At 39.7% G+C, this 16,904-nt stretch overlaps 2 protein-coding genes across 4 annotated transcripts; one reads left to right on the top strand and one right to left on the bottom strand.

Moving 5' to 3' along the window:
* Positions 1 to 758: 758 nt before the first annotated feature.
* On the top strand, positions 759 to 10,535 carry LOC119905770 (alpha-1,3-mannosyl-glycoprotein 4-beta-N-acetylglucosaminyltransferase C-like). Of its 2 annotated transcripts, XM_038723084.1 has the most exons (6): positions 759 to 1,000; positions 1,146 to 1,164; positions 5,482 to 5,580; positions 5,796 to 5,946; positions 7,051 to 7,305; positions 7,412 to 10,535. In XM_038723084.1, the coding sequence occupies exons 3-6, from the start codon at positions 5,485 to 5,487 to the stop codon at positions 8,311 to 8,313; spliced, it is 1,404 nt and encodes a 467-aa protein (XP_038579012.1). In that variant the 5' UTR covers positions 759 to 1,000; positions 1,146 to 1,164; positions 5,482 to 5,484; the 3' UTR covers positions 8,314 to 10,535. The 2 variants fall into 2 exon arrangements, with proteins under 2 accessions (XP_038579012.1, XP_038579011.1); XM_038723083.1 differs by lacking the exon at positions 1,146 to 1,164 and having other exon boundaries at positions 762 to 1,000.
* Positions 9,173 to 16,891, bottom strand: cfap126 (cilia and flagella associated protein 126). 2 transcript variants are annotated; one of them, XM_038723087.1, is made up of 6 exons: positions 16,807 to 16,891; positions 16,501 to 16,575; positions 16,356 to 16,418; positions 16,092 to 16,166; positions 15,790 to 15,990; positions 9,173 to 9,921 (listed from the first exon to the last, which is right to left on the bottom strand). In XM_038723087.1, the coding sequence occupies exons 2-6, from the start codon at positions 16,525 to 16,527 to the stop codon at positions 9,541 to 9,543; spliced, it is 747 nt and encodes a 248-aa protein (XP_038579015.1). In that variant the 5' UTR covers positions 16,528 to 16,575; positions 16,807 to 16,891; the 3' UTR covers positions 9,173 to 9,540. The 2 variants fall into 2 exon arrangements, with proteins under 2 accessions (XP_038579015.1, XP_038579014.1); XM_038723086.1 differs by lacking the exon at positions 16,807 to 16,891 and having other exon boundaries at positions 16,501 to 16,652.
* Between the last annotated feature and the right edge of the window lie 13 nt (positions 16,892 to 16,904).

The following is a 16,904-nucleotide window of genomic DNA, read 5'->3' as shown; positions in this document are numbered from 1 at the left end:
TATTTATAAGCTACTAGTACTTATTTATTAGTTACTAGTAACTATTTTTTAGTTATCAGTGAGTAATTGCACATTTTTGTCCTTGAAATGTATGGTTTTGACTTCATTGCATTTTCGCCAGGTTTGTTCCATAACACTTGCCATTTTGCACTTCAGACATGTAAAGCTAGACTACAGATCTCTTTCCTCTTCTTGACCTAATCCAAGTGTAGAATAATCATTAATATTTACCAGCCAATTTGCATCATTGAAGTTATCAAGTTGTTTAGTTTGTTTGTTTGTGCCACTTTAGTAGTCATTAAAAAATGACTAGTTACAAAAAAAGTTGACTAGTAAGAATGAAAATGTCACTTGTATCTTTTGGAATAGTTATTAGTAACTAATGAATAGGTACTAGTATTGAAATAATAGAAAATAGTACAAAGGAATAGTTACTAATAGCCTAACTGATGAATGGGAGATATCTGAACTGCAAAGCCCCATAGATTTCAATGGCAAAAATACTAGTAACTAACTAAGGGAATAGTTACTAGGCTAACTAATAATGTAATAGGCTATAATCAATTGTTAAAACGTAGGCTACTACTATCGGTAAAGTTACTAGTTACTAATAAAGAAGTAGAATACAATTAGCTTTTAAATAGCGATTAGTAAGTTTTAACGAATAAAAGCTGAAACGGCTTGCCGTAGACTGAGGTCCTGTGACTGTTGCCTTTAAGTAGCAGGCGGTTGGATATCTGTCAACAGTGACGACACACCTGGCTCTATAAAGCGGCTGACACCTGGTGGCTCGTGCTCTCACCCGTGCAGCGCTGAGGAAGGACTTCATTCAGGCTATGGGGAGGAAAGAGGATGTGGCTTGTTATATGCAGATAACGGGCGCGTCTAGTTCCATCTGCGTTGATGTCTCCTGTGACTTTCCGTGCCTTATAAGTCCAGCCTCAGGGAGCGGAGCCCGCTGAAAGACGGCCAGCCGCCGGCTGAGCGAGCCGCTGAGGAGGTGAGCGGACGTTCGTTTCTACTTCAACAGCAACTGAGCGATATTTGACTGTCACACGTACTTTACTACACGCAGAGAGGGCACTAGCCTGTATCTGCGACACATTCAGCGATCTCTGTTTTTTTATTTCCCACTTCTTCAACAGGAGGAAGGCGGAGCTCGCGGTATTATTCTGATTTATTCAACTTTTTTACTCTTTAATACTGTCGCTATTGCAAGGCTGCATTCAAACGTTACGATACTTTTTTCAAGTGGAGCCTAATTATAATTTTGCTAATTAATATAATTAACCCATTATAATTAGGTATGTACGCAGTAGTCTGAAACGTGCTTCAGCTTAACACTAACTAGTTATTACCCATAATTGTGTGTTGTGTTATTTTTAAACAGCCTGTTCGAACAGAGAGCCTGGAGCTCAGTAATAACCAACAATGATAACGTTGTGTATTTTCCCTGGGAGCAGCCGACGTTACTTTAATTGAATCAGTCGGGACACGCGGAAAGGACCAGCTGCGGATTTCTTCTGGTAGCTTTATTATGGATTTATTGATTGATTTATTTATTTTTTTTAAAGAGGAAGCTCGTCATCAGTGTCAGTAGGTTTGTGCAGCACGGTTTAATATCCACTCCGTTATACAAGAGTAAACATTGTTTTGAATTTGAAGCAGAGGAGGATAATTATAGATGAGGAGGCCTGATCTATAATTAGTGTTAGCCATGGAGGTTCTGTGTACATGTTGACAAAACAAAGGCAGTGAACTCTTTCATCGTACTGTTCTGTGTGTCTTGTACACCAGGAAGAGTCTGACCAGATATTAACCATCTTAACATGTTTCCTGGACTTTAATGGCATTCTTATTTTTCAGTGCCTGTAAATAGCAGAGGGGAGCAGACTGACTTGGCTAAATATAAACCTAGAGGTCAACCTCGATCCATTCACTCCAGTTTATACAGTGCTCACACACTAGCCTACTTCCCCCACTCACTGGAAAGTTCTCATCTGTTGCCTGTTAAATAGTATTTTGCCAGCAGAGCCATAAACCCACTGCAACTAGACAAGACCAAAGAAAATCAGAAGTGCCAAACAGCAATAGAAAAAGGTAAAAACACTAGGTGGGAGACAGTCAGCACTGTCTAATGGCTGTGGTCAATATAATATTACATTGTGAAATTTATTGGTGAACAATAATCTCTCAATTATATAATTATGAGTAATATTACACAATTATGTGCAATTAAGTTTAGCTATGTAAATACAAACATAGTACTAATATGATAGATAAAAAGCTCACAAGGAATTACAGCAATAAATTATAAATAAGAATCAACAAAGTTTGTGTGAATATTTTTTAGTTTTTTTGCTGGGAGGTTGTTCCAGTCTTATGTTGCCCCTATAGGCACTTGAATCATCTTGATTTAATGACAGATAATCCCACTCTGTCAGGATTTAAGATTGCCTTCACATATGAAAACTCGACTCTGTGCTGGGATCACATTGTGTAATAGTGTAAACTTATTTAAACTGTAAATCAGCCGTGCTCATAGCAAGCACATGCATGTTGAAACAGCCACTTTTTGTGAGAAGAGGTGGGTAAAAGGAAATAGAAAAAGATAAGAGCATGATTCATTAACTAAAAGTCTCAGCCAGATAAAAGTAGCTTTCAAAATCGTTACATCCGCACTGTTTTATACTGATAATATTAGACAAAAATATTTGGTTAACTGTGATTGACAGTGTGAGACAACGAGGATTTGACGTCAGCCAGATTCTACATTCTGATACTACTACTGATTTAGTAATAAGCTTTAACATACAGCAGAAGAGAATACAATGTTGAGGGACTTTTGATCGGTGAAATGTCCTTTACTAGACCTTACTATCTGCAGTATCTGACACATGCTGTAAATATGATCTTGTAAATGTATGGATCAGGCTCATCAACACAGAGAGCTAGCCATAATCATGTCCTCGACGCACACAGTCCAATCTAACCTGTCTAACCGGTTGCTATCTCTGAGCCTTCTAAAACATTCATTAAAGGTTCAGTGTGTAAGATTTAGTGGCATCTAGAGGTGGTGAGGGTTGTGAATTGCAGCCATCTGTCCAGTCTACCACTGCCCCCTAACCTTTCAAAGAGCGTAGGACAGCTACAGTGGATGACGCAGCACAAAAGGTGTACCTGCTCAAACAGCAGAGAGTGGCCAGTCAAGAAATGAGGTTTCTTTAGTTAGATATATTAAGAAATTATTAGGGCTCCGCTTTAATCTTGAGAAGCTGCGGAGCTGCAGTCTCTTTATTCAACTTACACTGTAAATTTCCTGCTAAACTGAGGCTTTTTGAAGACCCTTTTCTCTCTCTCTCTCTCTCTCTCTCTCTCTCTCTCTCTCTCTCTCTCTCTCTCTCTCTCTCTCTCTCTCTTGCCTGCCATTCACCGGTTTTGTGCAGAGTTTTGTGTGCATTGCGTGCTGTCGACAACTGCATGCACGTCGCGTTTCCTCGCGGGTCTATTTCAAGTAGCCGGCTATTTAAAAACGGTAAAATATTCTTTTTGTGGTTCATCAACGGTGTTACCTCTTCTGCCACTAAACACATACAGGCCTACACATGCGCACTGACTACCCAGGGTTAGGGTTAATATTTTGGATTTATTCATGCACTTTAAAAACATTTATTGAAAGTTTTATTCTTTTTACATGTTTATTTACAGCATTAAACGTTGAAATGTGTATTGTAATAGGCTGTATATTAACTTAATGGGAGAAAAACAGTTTATTATGTAAGGACTTGACACGCCACTGAAAACATAATAATGAATCTTATATTACATTTTTGTGTGACAGAAATGCAATAACATAACCGCAGGTCCCCCGTCCATGGAGGCTGACATATTGTGTCGCCACAGAGCACTTTTCATCATCACGGTGTTCTACTTCTGCTTGTATAATTCTGGCAGTGTAGACGCCCGTCACTACATGAAATGCGTCCATAGAAGAAGAAGAGGAAATAATAACAATAATAATAATATACTGTCTCTGAGTAGTCCTCTGGTTTATCAGGAGTAAGAAGAGAAATGACATTTGGACAAATGAACGAGCACACATATTATTGTTATGTTATTTAGCACGAGAGCCGACAGCCTGTGGATCTTTATACCATGAAGCCAGACAGAGTCAGGACAGATACAGACAGATGACAGCAGAAATCACGGATATAATCGGTGTGGATTTTCCCAGATGGAAGGCTCTGATTTGGGACAGATGTTTTCAAAGCGGTGCTGAAGTTGTCTGTTTTCTGCTGGACAGGTAATTAACTGAGTCGGACTTCAGCCATGCAAATAAAAACTATTGTTTGATAGCTTTAGCTAGAAGCTGGCCATAATCACCCAGAAAAGTGGCGTGTTTCTCCTGTCAGTGGTGTAGGTAGCTGGATTAATTTCATGTAACTGGTCGTTAATTGGCAATAAAACGGCAGCTTCCAGCATAGAAGCTCAGATCAGCCAGCTAAACCTTTACTGCCATGGTAGAAAAAAAAAATGTAGTTGGATTGTAATTTCATGTAATTATTCTCCAGCACTCTGTTATGGGTTTGCAACGTGGACAGAAATGTGCCCTTACCTTCGGGAGTCAAATATGGAGGAAAACATGTATTTATTTTTACTGCTAATGTGATACATAACAAGACCATATCAAGTGACCAATAATATATTAAAACATAGATATTTCTTCACTACTGTGCACACAAATGTGTAATTTGTACTTCACATGCTAAATACCCATTAAAAACGTTTTACCACAAGCTGAAATTAGGGCTGTCAGTACTACTTTGTGTTTTTGTTGTATTTCAAAAAATTTAAAAATAAATTTTGGTAAGATTTGCTTATCTTATTAAGCAAAGCGAGAGGAGCCTTGATCCGCACCTCACTATGCCTTTGTAAACTTCATGGATTATGTGTTTTATAATGGACTGTGGTGCAGAAGCAGTGAGGCTTACATTGTCCTGGTATCAGTAAGTAGTCATACTTGATGCCCTAGATGTGTTTTTGAGATGTTATTTATTTACTTTGGTATGTTAGTCCAGATGAGCCAACCCTCCCAAGATGTAACAAAAAGTACAGTAAAATAATGTATTACAGGAGTATGAGACACCATGTAGCACTTCATTTCTTGATGTAGCTGTTGTTTAGTGAACAATTAACAATAATATTCACTATAACATATGGTTTTACTGAATAATTAAGTAAATAAAATTTCTTGACATAGAAATCTAAAGAAACCTCATTTCTTGTAGTGGAAACTGTGGCACCATAGCTATACAACTCGCTTGGATAGGCGAGGGGGGTGCAATTCACAACCCTCACCACTATATGTCACTAAAACTTACACACTGAACCTTTAACTATTTGAATTGATCACTGTTGTGGTGACTGAGTTACACACCAGTATAATGGGTGTGTGTGTGTGTGTGTGTGTGTGTGTGATAGGAAATGCGACGTCATTCAAAGAAGAAGAATGTTGTTTTGGCAGTGCTGCTGCTCCTCGGGGCATTGTACTTCATTAGCCATTCGGACTTCCTCATTTCTGTGAGTGTACACCCATCCTGCCAAACAATCCCACACAGAATGATACACATTTCAACCCATTAGCTGAGCGGGAGAGTTTCATACTGCTCTAGCTTGCATTTAAAAAAGGAAAATTTTGTCATGCTCTTCAGTGTGTTGAAAACAGTGTGCCATGACTATTGATAACAAGACATTTGAATACACACATATTCTTCAAAAACACATTTGTTTTGCAGGGCTGGACAAGGTCAGACGAACAGATTCCAAAGGAGTTAACTTGGCAAGCAGATAGGCTGGTTAGTAAGGAGTCCTGGGTCGAACAGGGAGATTACCTGCCTTTCAATGTGTCCTATCAGCTGCTTGCTGGAGCACCATCCACTCAGCAGAGTGAGTGACACATTTTGTTTGTCCCTTGACATGATCGTTATTTACTTTGTGCAAAGGTTATTTCTAAGCTGCCGCTTTGTCGCAGAAAGAGGTCATTGAAAGAGCTGAAAAACAAAAGCATATATTTTTACAAAATATTTTACTCTTAAAAATTGCACATTTCACCTTCACACATGTGTACACTTCTCATGCTGCTGAGCAGGAAAATAAAACAAACCCCTCACACCACCAACTTTTTCCCAGTCTTCTGTTGCTGACCTGTGGAGTTAGAGAGGAAATTTGCAGTTTAGACCCAGAACAAAATCTTAATCATGCTGTGATTATTTGATAAACTTCATCCTGCGACATTACATTTTGTCTTTGTTAACTGAACTTGCAGGCCCCCCTGTAGCTTAGGGGTTAAGGCATCGACCATGGGTCAAGTGTCATGTTTCATGCATGTAAATGTTTCTGATACCAGAGGGGTTGCTTATTCTTGACTGTTTGTAAAACTAGTCAAATTAGAAAAGCAGGGATGGTGGTTGACTCACGACCTTTTTATATACAGTCTATGCTCACGACCCACGACAGTTTAGTCTGAGGCCGTGTTCAGGCAGACTTTAGCTTAGCATGATAAAAGCAGCCTTTTGAATGGGGGCAGTCTGTGAACGCAGGTGGCTTCAGCAAAGAAAGTTTTAACGTGGCTCAAGTTCTGCTGCAGTGCAACATCTAGTGAGGCACTTTTGTTTTGAAATGGCTGATTTTGATCTAAATGCCCACTAAACTAATAGAATCTACATATAAGGTTTAATTGAGTAGTTTAGCATCTAGTCTTTGCTTGGGTGAGAGAAGCATCCAAGTACAGTTTAGTTAGAGAATTGTGTCACCCGTCAGAGGGCTCAGTAGATTTATGACGGCACAGCGTGATACCCACTGCAGGGCCTAGTGATTTTCATTAAATCATTTGGGCTTCCATAAAAATGCTCTCCCAACTTTTGACACATTTAACCATGTGTGTTGAGAACATTCATTCATTCATCCTTTCAAATGATTAAAGATCATGATTAGTGCTACAGTAGAAATGCTTAAAAATCTTTATTTGGTTTCTGTTATGGCATTTTTCAGGGTATTTGTCTATTGGATTATCATCGGTGAAGAGGATGAAGGGCAGCTATCTAATCCCCACCCTGCAGTCGCTCTTCTCCCAGTCGTCTCCTGAAGAGCGCTCTTCCATGGTGGTGATAGTGCTGCTAGCAGATTTCGATGACGGCTGGAGAGTCACTACAGTGAGAGAGATCAAAACTGCATTTGCCTCCGAGCTGGAACAAGGACACCTGGTGGTCCTCCATGTTCCTCAGGATTGGTACCCTCCTCTAACAGGTGCAGTGTGCCTGATCCTTCTAGTGTACAGATTCATTCACATCCATGTGATGAGTGTATTGTTGTTGCTGGAATACTGATACAGGTATCTCTGGCTCTCCTTCAGGTCTAAAGAGGAACTTCAACGATGCCCCTGATAGGGTGTCGTTCCGCTCCAAGCAGAACCTGGATTACTCCTTCCTGATCCACTACAGTGCCGGTCTCAGCCGATACTATCTTCAACTGGAGGACGACATCTCCTCTGCTAAAAACTTTCTTACCACCATCAAGAGGCGTGTTGAGGAGCAAGAGGCTAAGTCCCCCAATTGGGCAACGCTGGAGTTCTCAGCCCTTGGCTACATCGGGAAACTCTACAAATCAGCCCACCTTCCTCTCCTGGCCCGCTTCCTCTTCGTCTTCTACCAGGAAATGCCCTGCGACTGGTTGATGGCTCACTTCCGAGTGCTGCTGACTCAGAAAGAGCAAATCTTCTTCAAGCCCTCGTTGTTCCAACACATGGGGACTTTCTCTTCGTTCCAAGGGACATACAACAAGCTAAAGGACAAGGACTTTGAAGAGGGGTTATACGCCAATCCTGCAGCTGAGGTTTTCTCTGATATGTCACCCTACAAGACACACATCCCCAAACTGGCCTGGGATGCCGGCGAGGGATTCTTCTGGGGACGCTCCCCAGAAAAAGGAAATCACCTGACTGTGGTGTTCACAAATCCTGCACTAGTGACGGGCATATTTGTAGAAACAGGGTCAGGGGGCAAAGATCTCCTGGAGTCAGCTCTGGTGGAGATTGGCCGTGACGTGGTTCCCACCAAGAACGGGGAGAAGAGTTGTACAGAGTTCAATTCAGTGGGGACGTTGCAGAATGGCAGGTTTGAGATGCAGGAGATGGACAAAAAGTATAGCTCTGCCTCTTCCTGTTTGAGGATACAAGTCACAGACGGGCAGAAGGATTGGGCGATCATTCAGAAAATCAGGATCTCAACAAAGCCTGAACCTCCACACCAAGCGTAGGATTGGATCGTTCCTCCTGCCAGATTAATAATTTATCCTGGTTTGATCTGCTGGACCTTTCTATGCACGCTGAACATGTGACTTTTGTGCCTTTTGTTTAACACAATCCAGTGCTTAATGCAACTTTGTAAAGCTAGTGTCAGTATGAAGAAAATGTTTGACCAAGATCTGTGATAACATGTTGTGTCTCTTTAACATAATAAGGAGATTTGCAATGATGAAAAAGTTCAAATGAGCTAACAAGTAAGCAACTCTGTGGCTTATTTAATATGTCATGTAATGTGTGTCACAGTTTGGGACACACACAGTAGAAGTGGTTATTTTTATTGTCCATTGTTTTTAAATGTTGAAGTGTAGAGGAGGGAGTAACTGGTTAGTGGTTTTATAACAGATTCAAGATTGTGCTGTGGTTTATTTTTGTACAAGTGTCAAAGACATGTTAGACGCTGTAAGACGCCTTAATCAGAATAGACACGTCAATATGATCACACCTAGGGCCTTACAGGATTCAGGACTTCGTTCATCCATCCACATCACACCTGCAATCAGAGCATGTCTGTGCCAGTCCATGAAGGCCAACTACGCATTTAAGAAATTCATATAAATGTAGTCTGTGTGCTCCTGGATGAGAAGCATCTTCTTATTTTCCACATTTTCCATTTTTCATCAGTGTGTTCTCCTTTATTCCTGCCAGACCGTATAAAGATTCAGGGTTTCTTCTTTATGTATTGCCCATCATGCTGCAAAATGTTGCTGAGCCTTTTCCAGAATTTGAGAGGGCCAAATCAAATCACTCACTGACAAAGGCATATCTACAGGCAACTTCTCTTTCCACAGAGGAGAAAACAATAGCTTATTCTTTTGCAATGTTTATTGGAGCAAGAACAAGAACACATTCTGGAGGGAAAACTGATTAAAAAAAAGGTGCCACAAAAAGTGTATGAGCCACAGAGAGAGGAGGGAGGAGACGGGTGGATGTAGGCAGTGTAAAGGGGATTTTGTGGGCAAAAACAAGCCTTTCAGTCAGTAATCATTATGACGCAAACATCTATTAACTAAAAGATATTTTAAGAAAAGTGTTTTATATTCTTGCCCTCAAATCTATGTATTTACTTTTCATGAGTTAGAAACTACTTCAGCCATGCTAAAATAATTAACAACTGGTGCACATTTATTTTTGTAGCTCGAAGAATGAAATGAAGAAGTGGTTATTTCTATTGTCCAAGTTCACTGGTCTTGTTGTGCATCTCTGTGTCTCTGCTTAGAGGATGATGGTACTCCTTGGCTGGCTTCTTTCTCCGCCATATTGCTCTGTGGTCTCCCCTTGCCAGTATCGGGTCTGCTATTGGTTCCCTCTCCAGCAGCAGGCCTCAAAGCCAGCTTCTGTTCGGCTACAGAGCACTGACTCGGCGGCTTGTCTTTCCCAGTATCCTGAATAGCTTGTTTTTCTTCAGCAGCCTGACCAATGGATCCAACCACAGCTGCCTGTGGGTCCTGGTTTTGGCTGGCAATTCTCTCGCCTCCAGTGATGGGGCGGTTCTGAGATGCTTGTTGGACTTCAGCTGCAGATGATGGGGCAGCACCGGCCTGCTGTACATCCACATTGGTCTGAAAGTAATGAGAACACATAAAGGGGTACAGTCATGCACAAAAAGTTGTATTCATAAGCAGAAAAACACACCGTTGTTCACGTCAGTAAGCTCCATGAGTGTTGGTGGTATAGCTAATGGTGGCTGGTGTTAGCTAACATTAGATAGAGTATTGCTGTATAATACCCATTAAATGTGTTGATTTCACGAATCTTTTCGATTTGTTCGTGTGTTTTAGTATTTACCAGTATCCTGACTCTCTGCAGTGTTTATAGTTCCAAGGTTTAATCTATGTTTCCCTGAGTTAATGAGTTAAGTGTTGAACTGACTCACAGTTTAAAGCCTACTGATGTTAAACTCTTTGAAACCTATGCCCCCTAATTTGTGGGCAAGGCAGTTCTCTTGAGTCTAGACACTGTTATCTCCACAGTGGCTGAACGGATTTTTACCATTCGTACATACTTCATTTCAGTTGTCTTGTCTCCCTTCGTTCATTTGCCCATTTGAAATGCGAAGATAATCTCTTATAATGTAGGTTTAATTCATGCTGGGAACATAGGGATGAGCCCACTCTGAAAACATGGCTTCAAATCTTACGTATTTCTCTGTTACATTAAATATTCATGATTTGTTGCAACAGACTTATTTGGTTTGGTAAAATCACTTGCTATTTGTGGCTAATAATTTAAACTTTACTTAGCAATTGCTGTCTAACTGATATTACTGAACTAGTTTGCTGACTTTATTCTATTTTGCTTGAGCTACTGTCACACTACTTTCTACCGCATCACAGATGAACATTTCGGTAAGCAGGGTGTGTTTACTATCTGGTAATAAATAAATCATCGTGTAGCCGCAACACATTTAGAAAAATTCAGGACAAGTCAGGAATGTCATTTACAAAGCAATATCTAAACATTAGCCATTTACTGTCTACCATTTCATTTCAGTGTCTGAATTCTGAATCAACAATATGGCGCCCTCAAACATTCAATGGAACAAAAAAGTGGTGTCCATGACATGTTAGAGCTAACAATCCCACAAACAAATACTCCACGTTTTACAAATGCAACAATTACTGTTGAGTAACTCTATACATTTATTCATTTAGCTGACGCTTTTATCCAAAGCAACTTACAATCGCAATGTCAGAGGTTGCACCCCTCTGGAGCAACTAGGGGTTAAGTGTCTTGCTCAGGGACACAATGGTGGATGGGTCACAGTGGGGGATTGAACCCAGAATTTGGATACCATGGTCCTTAAACCAGGTACTGGTAGCTTTGGCACTGTGTGCAGGTGCCAAGTCCTGTTGGAAAATGAAATCTGCATCTCCATAAAGTTGGTCAGCAGCAGGAAGCATGAAGTGCTCTAAAACTTCCTGGTAGACGGCTGCGTTGACCTTGGACCTCAGAAAACACAGTGAACCACACCAGCAGATGACATGGCACCCCAAACCATCACTGACTGTGGAAACTTTCCACTGGACTTCAAGCAACGTGGATTCTGTGCCTCTCCTCTCTTCCTCCAGACTCTGGGACATTGATTTCCAAAGGAAATGCAAAATTTACTTTCATCAGAGAGCAGATCTTTGGACCACTCAGCAGCAGTCAAGTCCTTTTTGTCTTTAGCCCAGGCGAGACGCTTCTAATGCTGTGTCTTGTTCAAGAGTGGCTTGACACAAGGAATGCGACAGCTGAAACTCACGTCTTGCATACGTCTGTGCGTGGTGGCTCTTGAAGCACTGACTCCAGCTGCAGTCCACTCTTTGTGAATCTCCCCCACATTTTTGAATGGGTTTTGTTTCACAATCCTCTCCAGGGTGTGGTTATCCCTATTGCTTGTACACTTTTTTCTACCACATCTTTTCCTTCCCTTCGCCTCTCTATTAATGTGCTTGGACACAGAGCTCTGTGAACAGCCAGCCTCTTTAGCAATGACCTTTTGTGTCTTGCCCTCCTTGTGCAAGGTGTCAATGGTCGTCTTTTGGACAGCTGTCAAGTCAGCAGTCTTCCCCATGATTGTGTAGCCTACAGAACTAGACTGAGAGACCATTTAAAGGCCTTTGCAGGTGTTTTGAGTTAATTAGCTGATTAGAGTGTGGCACCAGGTGTCTTCAATATTGAACCTTTTCACAATATTCTAATTTTCTGAGATACTGATTTTGGGGTTTTCATTAGTTAATATAATCAAAAAGGAATGAACTGAAATATATCAGTCTGTGAATAATGAATGTATACATTATACACTTTTTGAATGGAATTACTGAAATAAATAAACTTTTTGATGATATAATTATATGACCAGCACCTGTACTGTTACAGATTTCTTCCATTCATAACTGGAAAATCCAGTTAAATGACTTGAGCATTGGTAATGCTCTGCATTTGTATGAATACAAAAAGCATACTAAGACCACTTTCCATATTTCTATAGGCAAGGAACAAAAAAAACAGAGGAACTTATTTTGCTACTGTGGCCTCAAGAGACAAATGCAAGATAATGATTAAAGCCAAAATGTTGTGTAACAGGAGGTCACAAAAGAGTCATAAAGTCAACAAACTTGATCACCATTTTGAAGCAATGCTTCTATCAGAATTTGATAATACTAGCTACTGTAACAGTAGATCATACCAGACCAAGTAAAACTGAAGCAGCATAAATCCTGTGTATTGAATGGCCCAAGCATGTGTTTGTTTGCATATAAATTACATTTTTCATTTGTAAGAGGAAGAATGTGTTATTTCTCCTTTCAAAAGTTACAGTCTTGCTTTTTCCTATACTTTAAATAAAGGTTAACTAATTTGTTCTAGGGTGTTAATCTGGTCATGCTATTAGTTTTCCTTCACTGAAATGTTGGGTAGATTAGTCACATTCATTTTTTTCAACCAAATTATATTTTGAAAATACAAACACATTTGTGTGACTGATTTAGATGCCCTAAACTTGTAAATTATATAGTCTTCACTTTTGTTTTCAGAATTGTAGAATTAGTATATGATAAGCATAATACAGTAACTTGAAGAGAAAGCAGGAGCACTTAACTGTTCCATGCACTGAGATCAGAGAGTGTTTTAATTGTTCCTTATTTTTTGAGGCAACACAGAGAGCTAAATGCATTTCCTCAGGCTATCCACAGGGGAACAAGCATGGTCTACAGTAGTTCCAGTCTCTTGTAAATGTCCAGACCTTATTTGTATTTTGCTTCTCCTCCACTCCTCAAAAGAACTTTAGGCAGATTAGATGGACATGCCAGGAAACGTGGTTATAGTTTGGTGCAGCCCACTAGCTAGCCCACTTGCTTCTGATCGGCCTTCTTCTCCAAGCATGACAGAGGGGCGGAGCAAGTTCTCACCTCTGGTCATATTGACTTATACAAATCGATTCTCTTATGGAAATTAAACTTCCCGGAACTCTTGGCAGAGGATATCTGGTCAGACTAATAAAAAGTCCATATGAAAATTTGGAACATGGACACTATCCCTGTAATAAATTGTCAAACAAATTTAAAATGTATTTTTTCTTTCTGTAAACTAGAAGTTGAATCTATAAGTCATCTTTTCTTTAATTGTACTTATTCTCAAGAATTCTGGACAGAAGTTGCTGTATGATTTTTCTGCGCCTTAACACTAGAAGACATTAGATTAGAAGACATGGTCTTGTTTCTAAATTGTAAAACTGACTCACAACCCATTCTGTAAAACTATTATGTCTTGGGTGGTGATGGTGATGGACCAGTGGATAAGATGCATGCCTTTGGTGTGAGAGACCTGGGTTTAATCCCCCAGTGCGACCTCTGACATGTATAGCAAATCTAAGTCACTGTCTGTGGTTAATAAAGTGTCAAAAAAAGAGAGAGAGAGAGAGAGAGAGAGAGAGAGAGAGAGAGATAGATCTCTCTATAGGGCTCTATAGGCGTCACTGATTGATGCACAAAAAACATAGACTGAATATAAAAATACAATTTTATAACTTTATTCTGTGGTTTTGGTGAAACTGGATCAGATTTGACTGAGAAAATATTGTCTGGTTTTCCCTCTGATGACTTCTGTCTGCCTCAACTTTTGGTTTACGGAGTTACCAGTTATTTGCTAACTACTGCTAACAGCAGCTGCTCTTAGCTATTCAGTTAGCAGTGCAGCTAGCTGTCCTATTGCCAGTGTTGGGCAAGTTATTCAGAAATTGTAATAAATTACTTTTTACTTACTTCTCCTTAAAAAGTAATAAGATTAGGCCTACTTTACTTAATACTGGGTATTAAAAGTAACTAGATACGTTACTTGTTACGTTACTATATTACTTTCACAGTGTTTTTAGAAAACACAAAATGTTGCTTAACGTCACTCTCTCCCATCGAGTGCACGCATATCTGGCAGTGGCAGCCGGAGTTTCACATTGCTGAGCTACTACTGAAGCAGATGCTTCAATAGATTAGATTAGAATTGTTGTCAGTTGAAAACTTTTTGCTACTCACACAAAGTTTACAACAGACAACAATGTTCTTTGCATCCTAGATTTTGACACAATAATGGCAGTTGCTGAAAGAACGCCTATCTCTCTTGTTCTCCATTCTTTTTTTAGCTTTTAGACAGCCAACTTGAACAACATCCGCATCACGTCTAGCACTTGTTGGCTGGTTGGTTTGTTGTTTTTTCCGGGGTCTTTTGCATGTGCAAAGTTTACATATGAAGGAGCAAACTGAAATGAGGCTTACTTTATTTAGTTCTGTGTACTGAACTCTTTTTATTTTACTATGCCAAGGTAAATACAGTTTTCCATTCTACGGCAACTTTATGCAAAACTCTGATTACTATTTCCTCTGGTTATTAAAAATGTGTTTTATCATGTCAAAGACAATATTCATGGGTGTTAGAATCAGACCATTGTAATTACATATGTAGCCTAAAAAAACAAATGCAAGTGACAGAAAAAATAACTTTTAATTGTCCTATAAGTTACATGTTGTTGATTTGACATTTCTTACTCTGAATAAACAATTTGATATTATTTTCGAGTGCGTGCCCCAGCCAGTGTATGCTACGCAAAGGTTTATTTACCTGGGATGTCACAGGTTTTGACAGTTGCATTTCCTCTAAAATATGATTTCATGATTTATGATAAAACATCCAAAAATCCTATTATATATATTATATCAAACAAATTTAATGTTTAAAAATATTGAAAAGCTTATTGTTATTAATCGATTAATGGTCCATAATGGCTAACGGACCCCACCCATTGCTCAGCCCATAAACTCTCCAGATCAAATGTCTGAGTCATCTCTTAGAATTAAGCTCCATATAATGGTGGACAGCTGACACCACCTCAGCATGCCTGAGAGCACCACAGACTGGATTTCTTTCAAAAAACAGCCTGTGTTATGATCTCAAACATCTCCACCCTTATCCCCACGGCCGGTCATTAATCTGCTTTAACGTTTTTTATAACAAGTGTTTGATTTCCTTTTGAGATGATAAAACAATTGTAATTGCATTTTAATTAAATATAAATTAAATGTAGCCTAAAACTTTTAACATTAGTTGCTGATGTAAGTAACCGGAGCAATTTGTTTCATCATCTATTCTATTCATGAGAAGCATTGTATATGTCCTGAAGCTAATCATTTTACTCATCTTTGAGTAGAGATGGTTTGAGTCTTTGCTCACACCTTTGATCATTTTGATTGCTGCATTCAGCTCAAAGGTCATACCATCCTGTAACAGTAACTTCCTTGTCTATGTGAAAACAGAATGTGCTTTTGAATGTAGATCTTGTTAAATAATAAGGCGTGAACAAAACAGGTTTTATGAGTTCACTGAAAGGCTTTCTGTATATGATGTGTGGATGTTATGTATGTGTGTGTGTTGCCTCCTGTTAGACTGGGTCTAACCTGCTTGCCAACATCCTGCAGCATATCTGTGTTTTTGCTGCCTCTGTGTGGCTGAGACTTGCCAGTGTGATGTGGGTCGAAGCCCCAGGACTTCAGCCTGTTGAGACCCTCCACAGAACGGCCCGTAGGGTTGATGCAATGGGCTGGGATACGAGCAGGTAGATCCCAGGTCCCCTTAAAGTTGGGCCATGCACTGCCTCTCTGTATCACACACGCACACACAAGGGAGGTGGAGTCATACATAGATTCACAGAAAGGCAATTTTTAATGAAGAGAGAAGAAGAGGGTTGATATGCTCTCACCTTTACCACTCCTGGGAACAAATGTCCTCTATCATTGGCAATGAATTTGGTGTGACCCTTATGTGCAGTGGGTCTCTAGACGCACGCGCGCACACACACACACACGCACACACACACACACACACACACACACACACACACAGTGAGATGAAGTCATTCATCAAAAATTTCAGATGCCATGCTACTCTTGAAACTACCAGGCAATGTTACAATGTTAAATACATCTAGTATAACACAACAAGACAGGACTGCTGATATAACTACCTCATTGAAATGCTTAGTCTCACACCAGTTCTGCAGTCTCTGCGACTTGAAGGCACTCTCATACTGAGGATGGAAAGTGTGCATGAGCAAAACAGACCAGCAAAATGTCTAATATTTCCATATTTTTTAAAAATAATTTGGTTACCTGGTTTGCGGAGTAACTGGACGACATTCCCGCAACTGTCTGCAGCCTGCGCGTTTGTTTTTGTTGATCCGTTGCCTAGCAACATAATCAAACTAACTTTTCCTTTCCAGACATTTCCTAAGCGGAAATTGCAGCTCTAAGCCTACAGACAATTATATTAGCTTTAAGCCCTGTTCCTGATTTATGAGAAATAAACACACAGGACACATAAACACAAAAAAATAATAGACCCAATAATAATAATATTAATAATAATAATAATAATAAACTGTATAAAAACTTTTAATTAAAAAACATTTTTCTTACACTTCAGCGTCCATTAGAATGAGTATAGCGCAATAATTTAGAAAAAGTATCCTCTCAAACATCTTCGACAGAAAATATTCGCACGCGACATTTATTTT

The sequence above is a fragment of the Micropterus salmoides genome, unplaced genomic scaffold (genome assembly GCF_014851395.1).
Source record: "Micropterus salmoides isolate LMB-PRFRI ecotype aquatic unplaced genomic scaffold, ASM1485139v1 Ms_hic_scaffold_16, whole genome shotgun sequence".
NCBI classification, from domain to species: Eukaryota; Metazoa; Chordata; class Actinopteri; order Centrarchiformes; family Centrarchidae; genus Micropterus; species Micropterus salmoides.
The sequence above is the reverse complement of the archived record's forward strand: the minus strand, read 5'-3'. Positions and strand labels throughout refer to the sequence as shown.

Coding starts and splice junctions, on each gene's coding strand:
- LOC119905770 (XM_038723084.1), top strand. CDS start 5,485: ATGCGACGTCATTCAAAGAAGAAGAATGTTGTTTTGGCAGTGCTGCTG. Junction 5,581..5,795: donor ATTCGGACTTCCTCATTTCT/GTGAGTGTACAC, acceptor TTTGTTTTGCAG/GGCTGGACAAGGTCAGACGA. Junction 7,306..7,411: donor TTGGTACCCTCCTCTAACAG/GTGCAGTGTGCC, acceptor GCTCTCCTTCAG/GTCTAAAGAGGAACTTCAAC.
- cfap126 (XM_038723087.1), bottom strand. CDS start 16,527: ATGTCGTCCAGTTACTCCGCAAACCAG. Junction 16,167..16,355: donor AGACTAAGCATTTCAATGAG/GTAGTTATATCA, acceptor GCGTGCGTCTAG/AGACCCACTGCACATAAGGG. Junction 9,922..15,789: donor TGCAGGATGTTGGCAAGCAG/GTTAGACCCAGT, acceptor CATTACTTTCAG/ACCAATGTGGATGTACAGCA.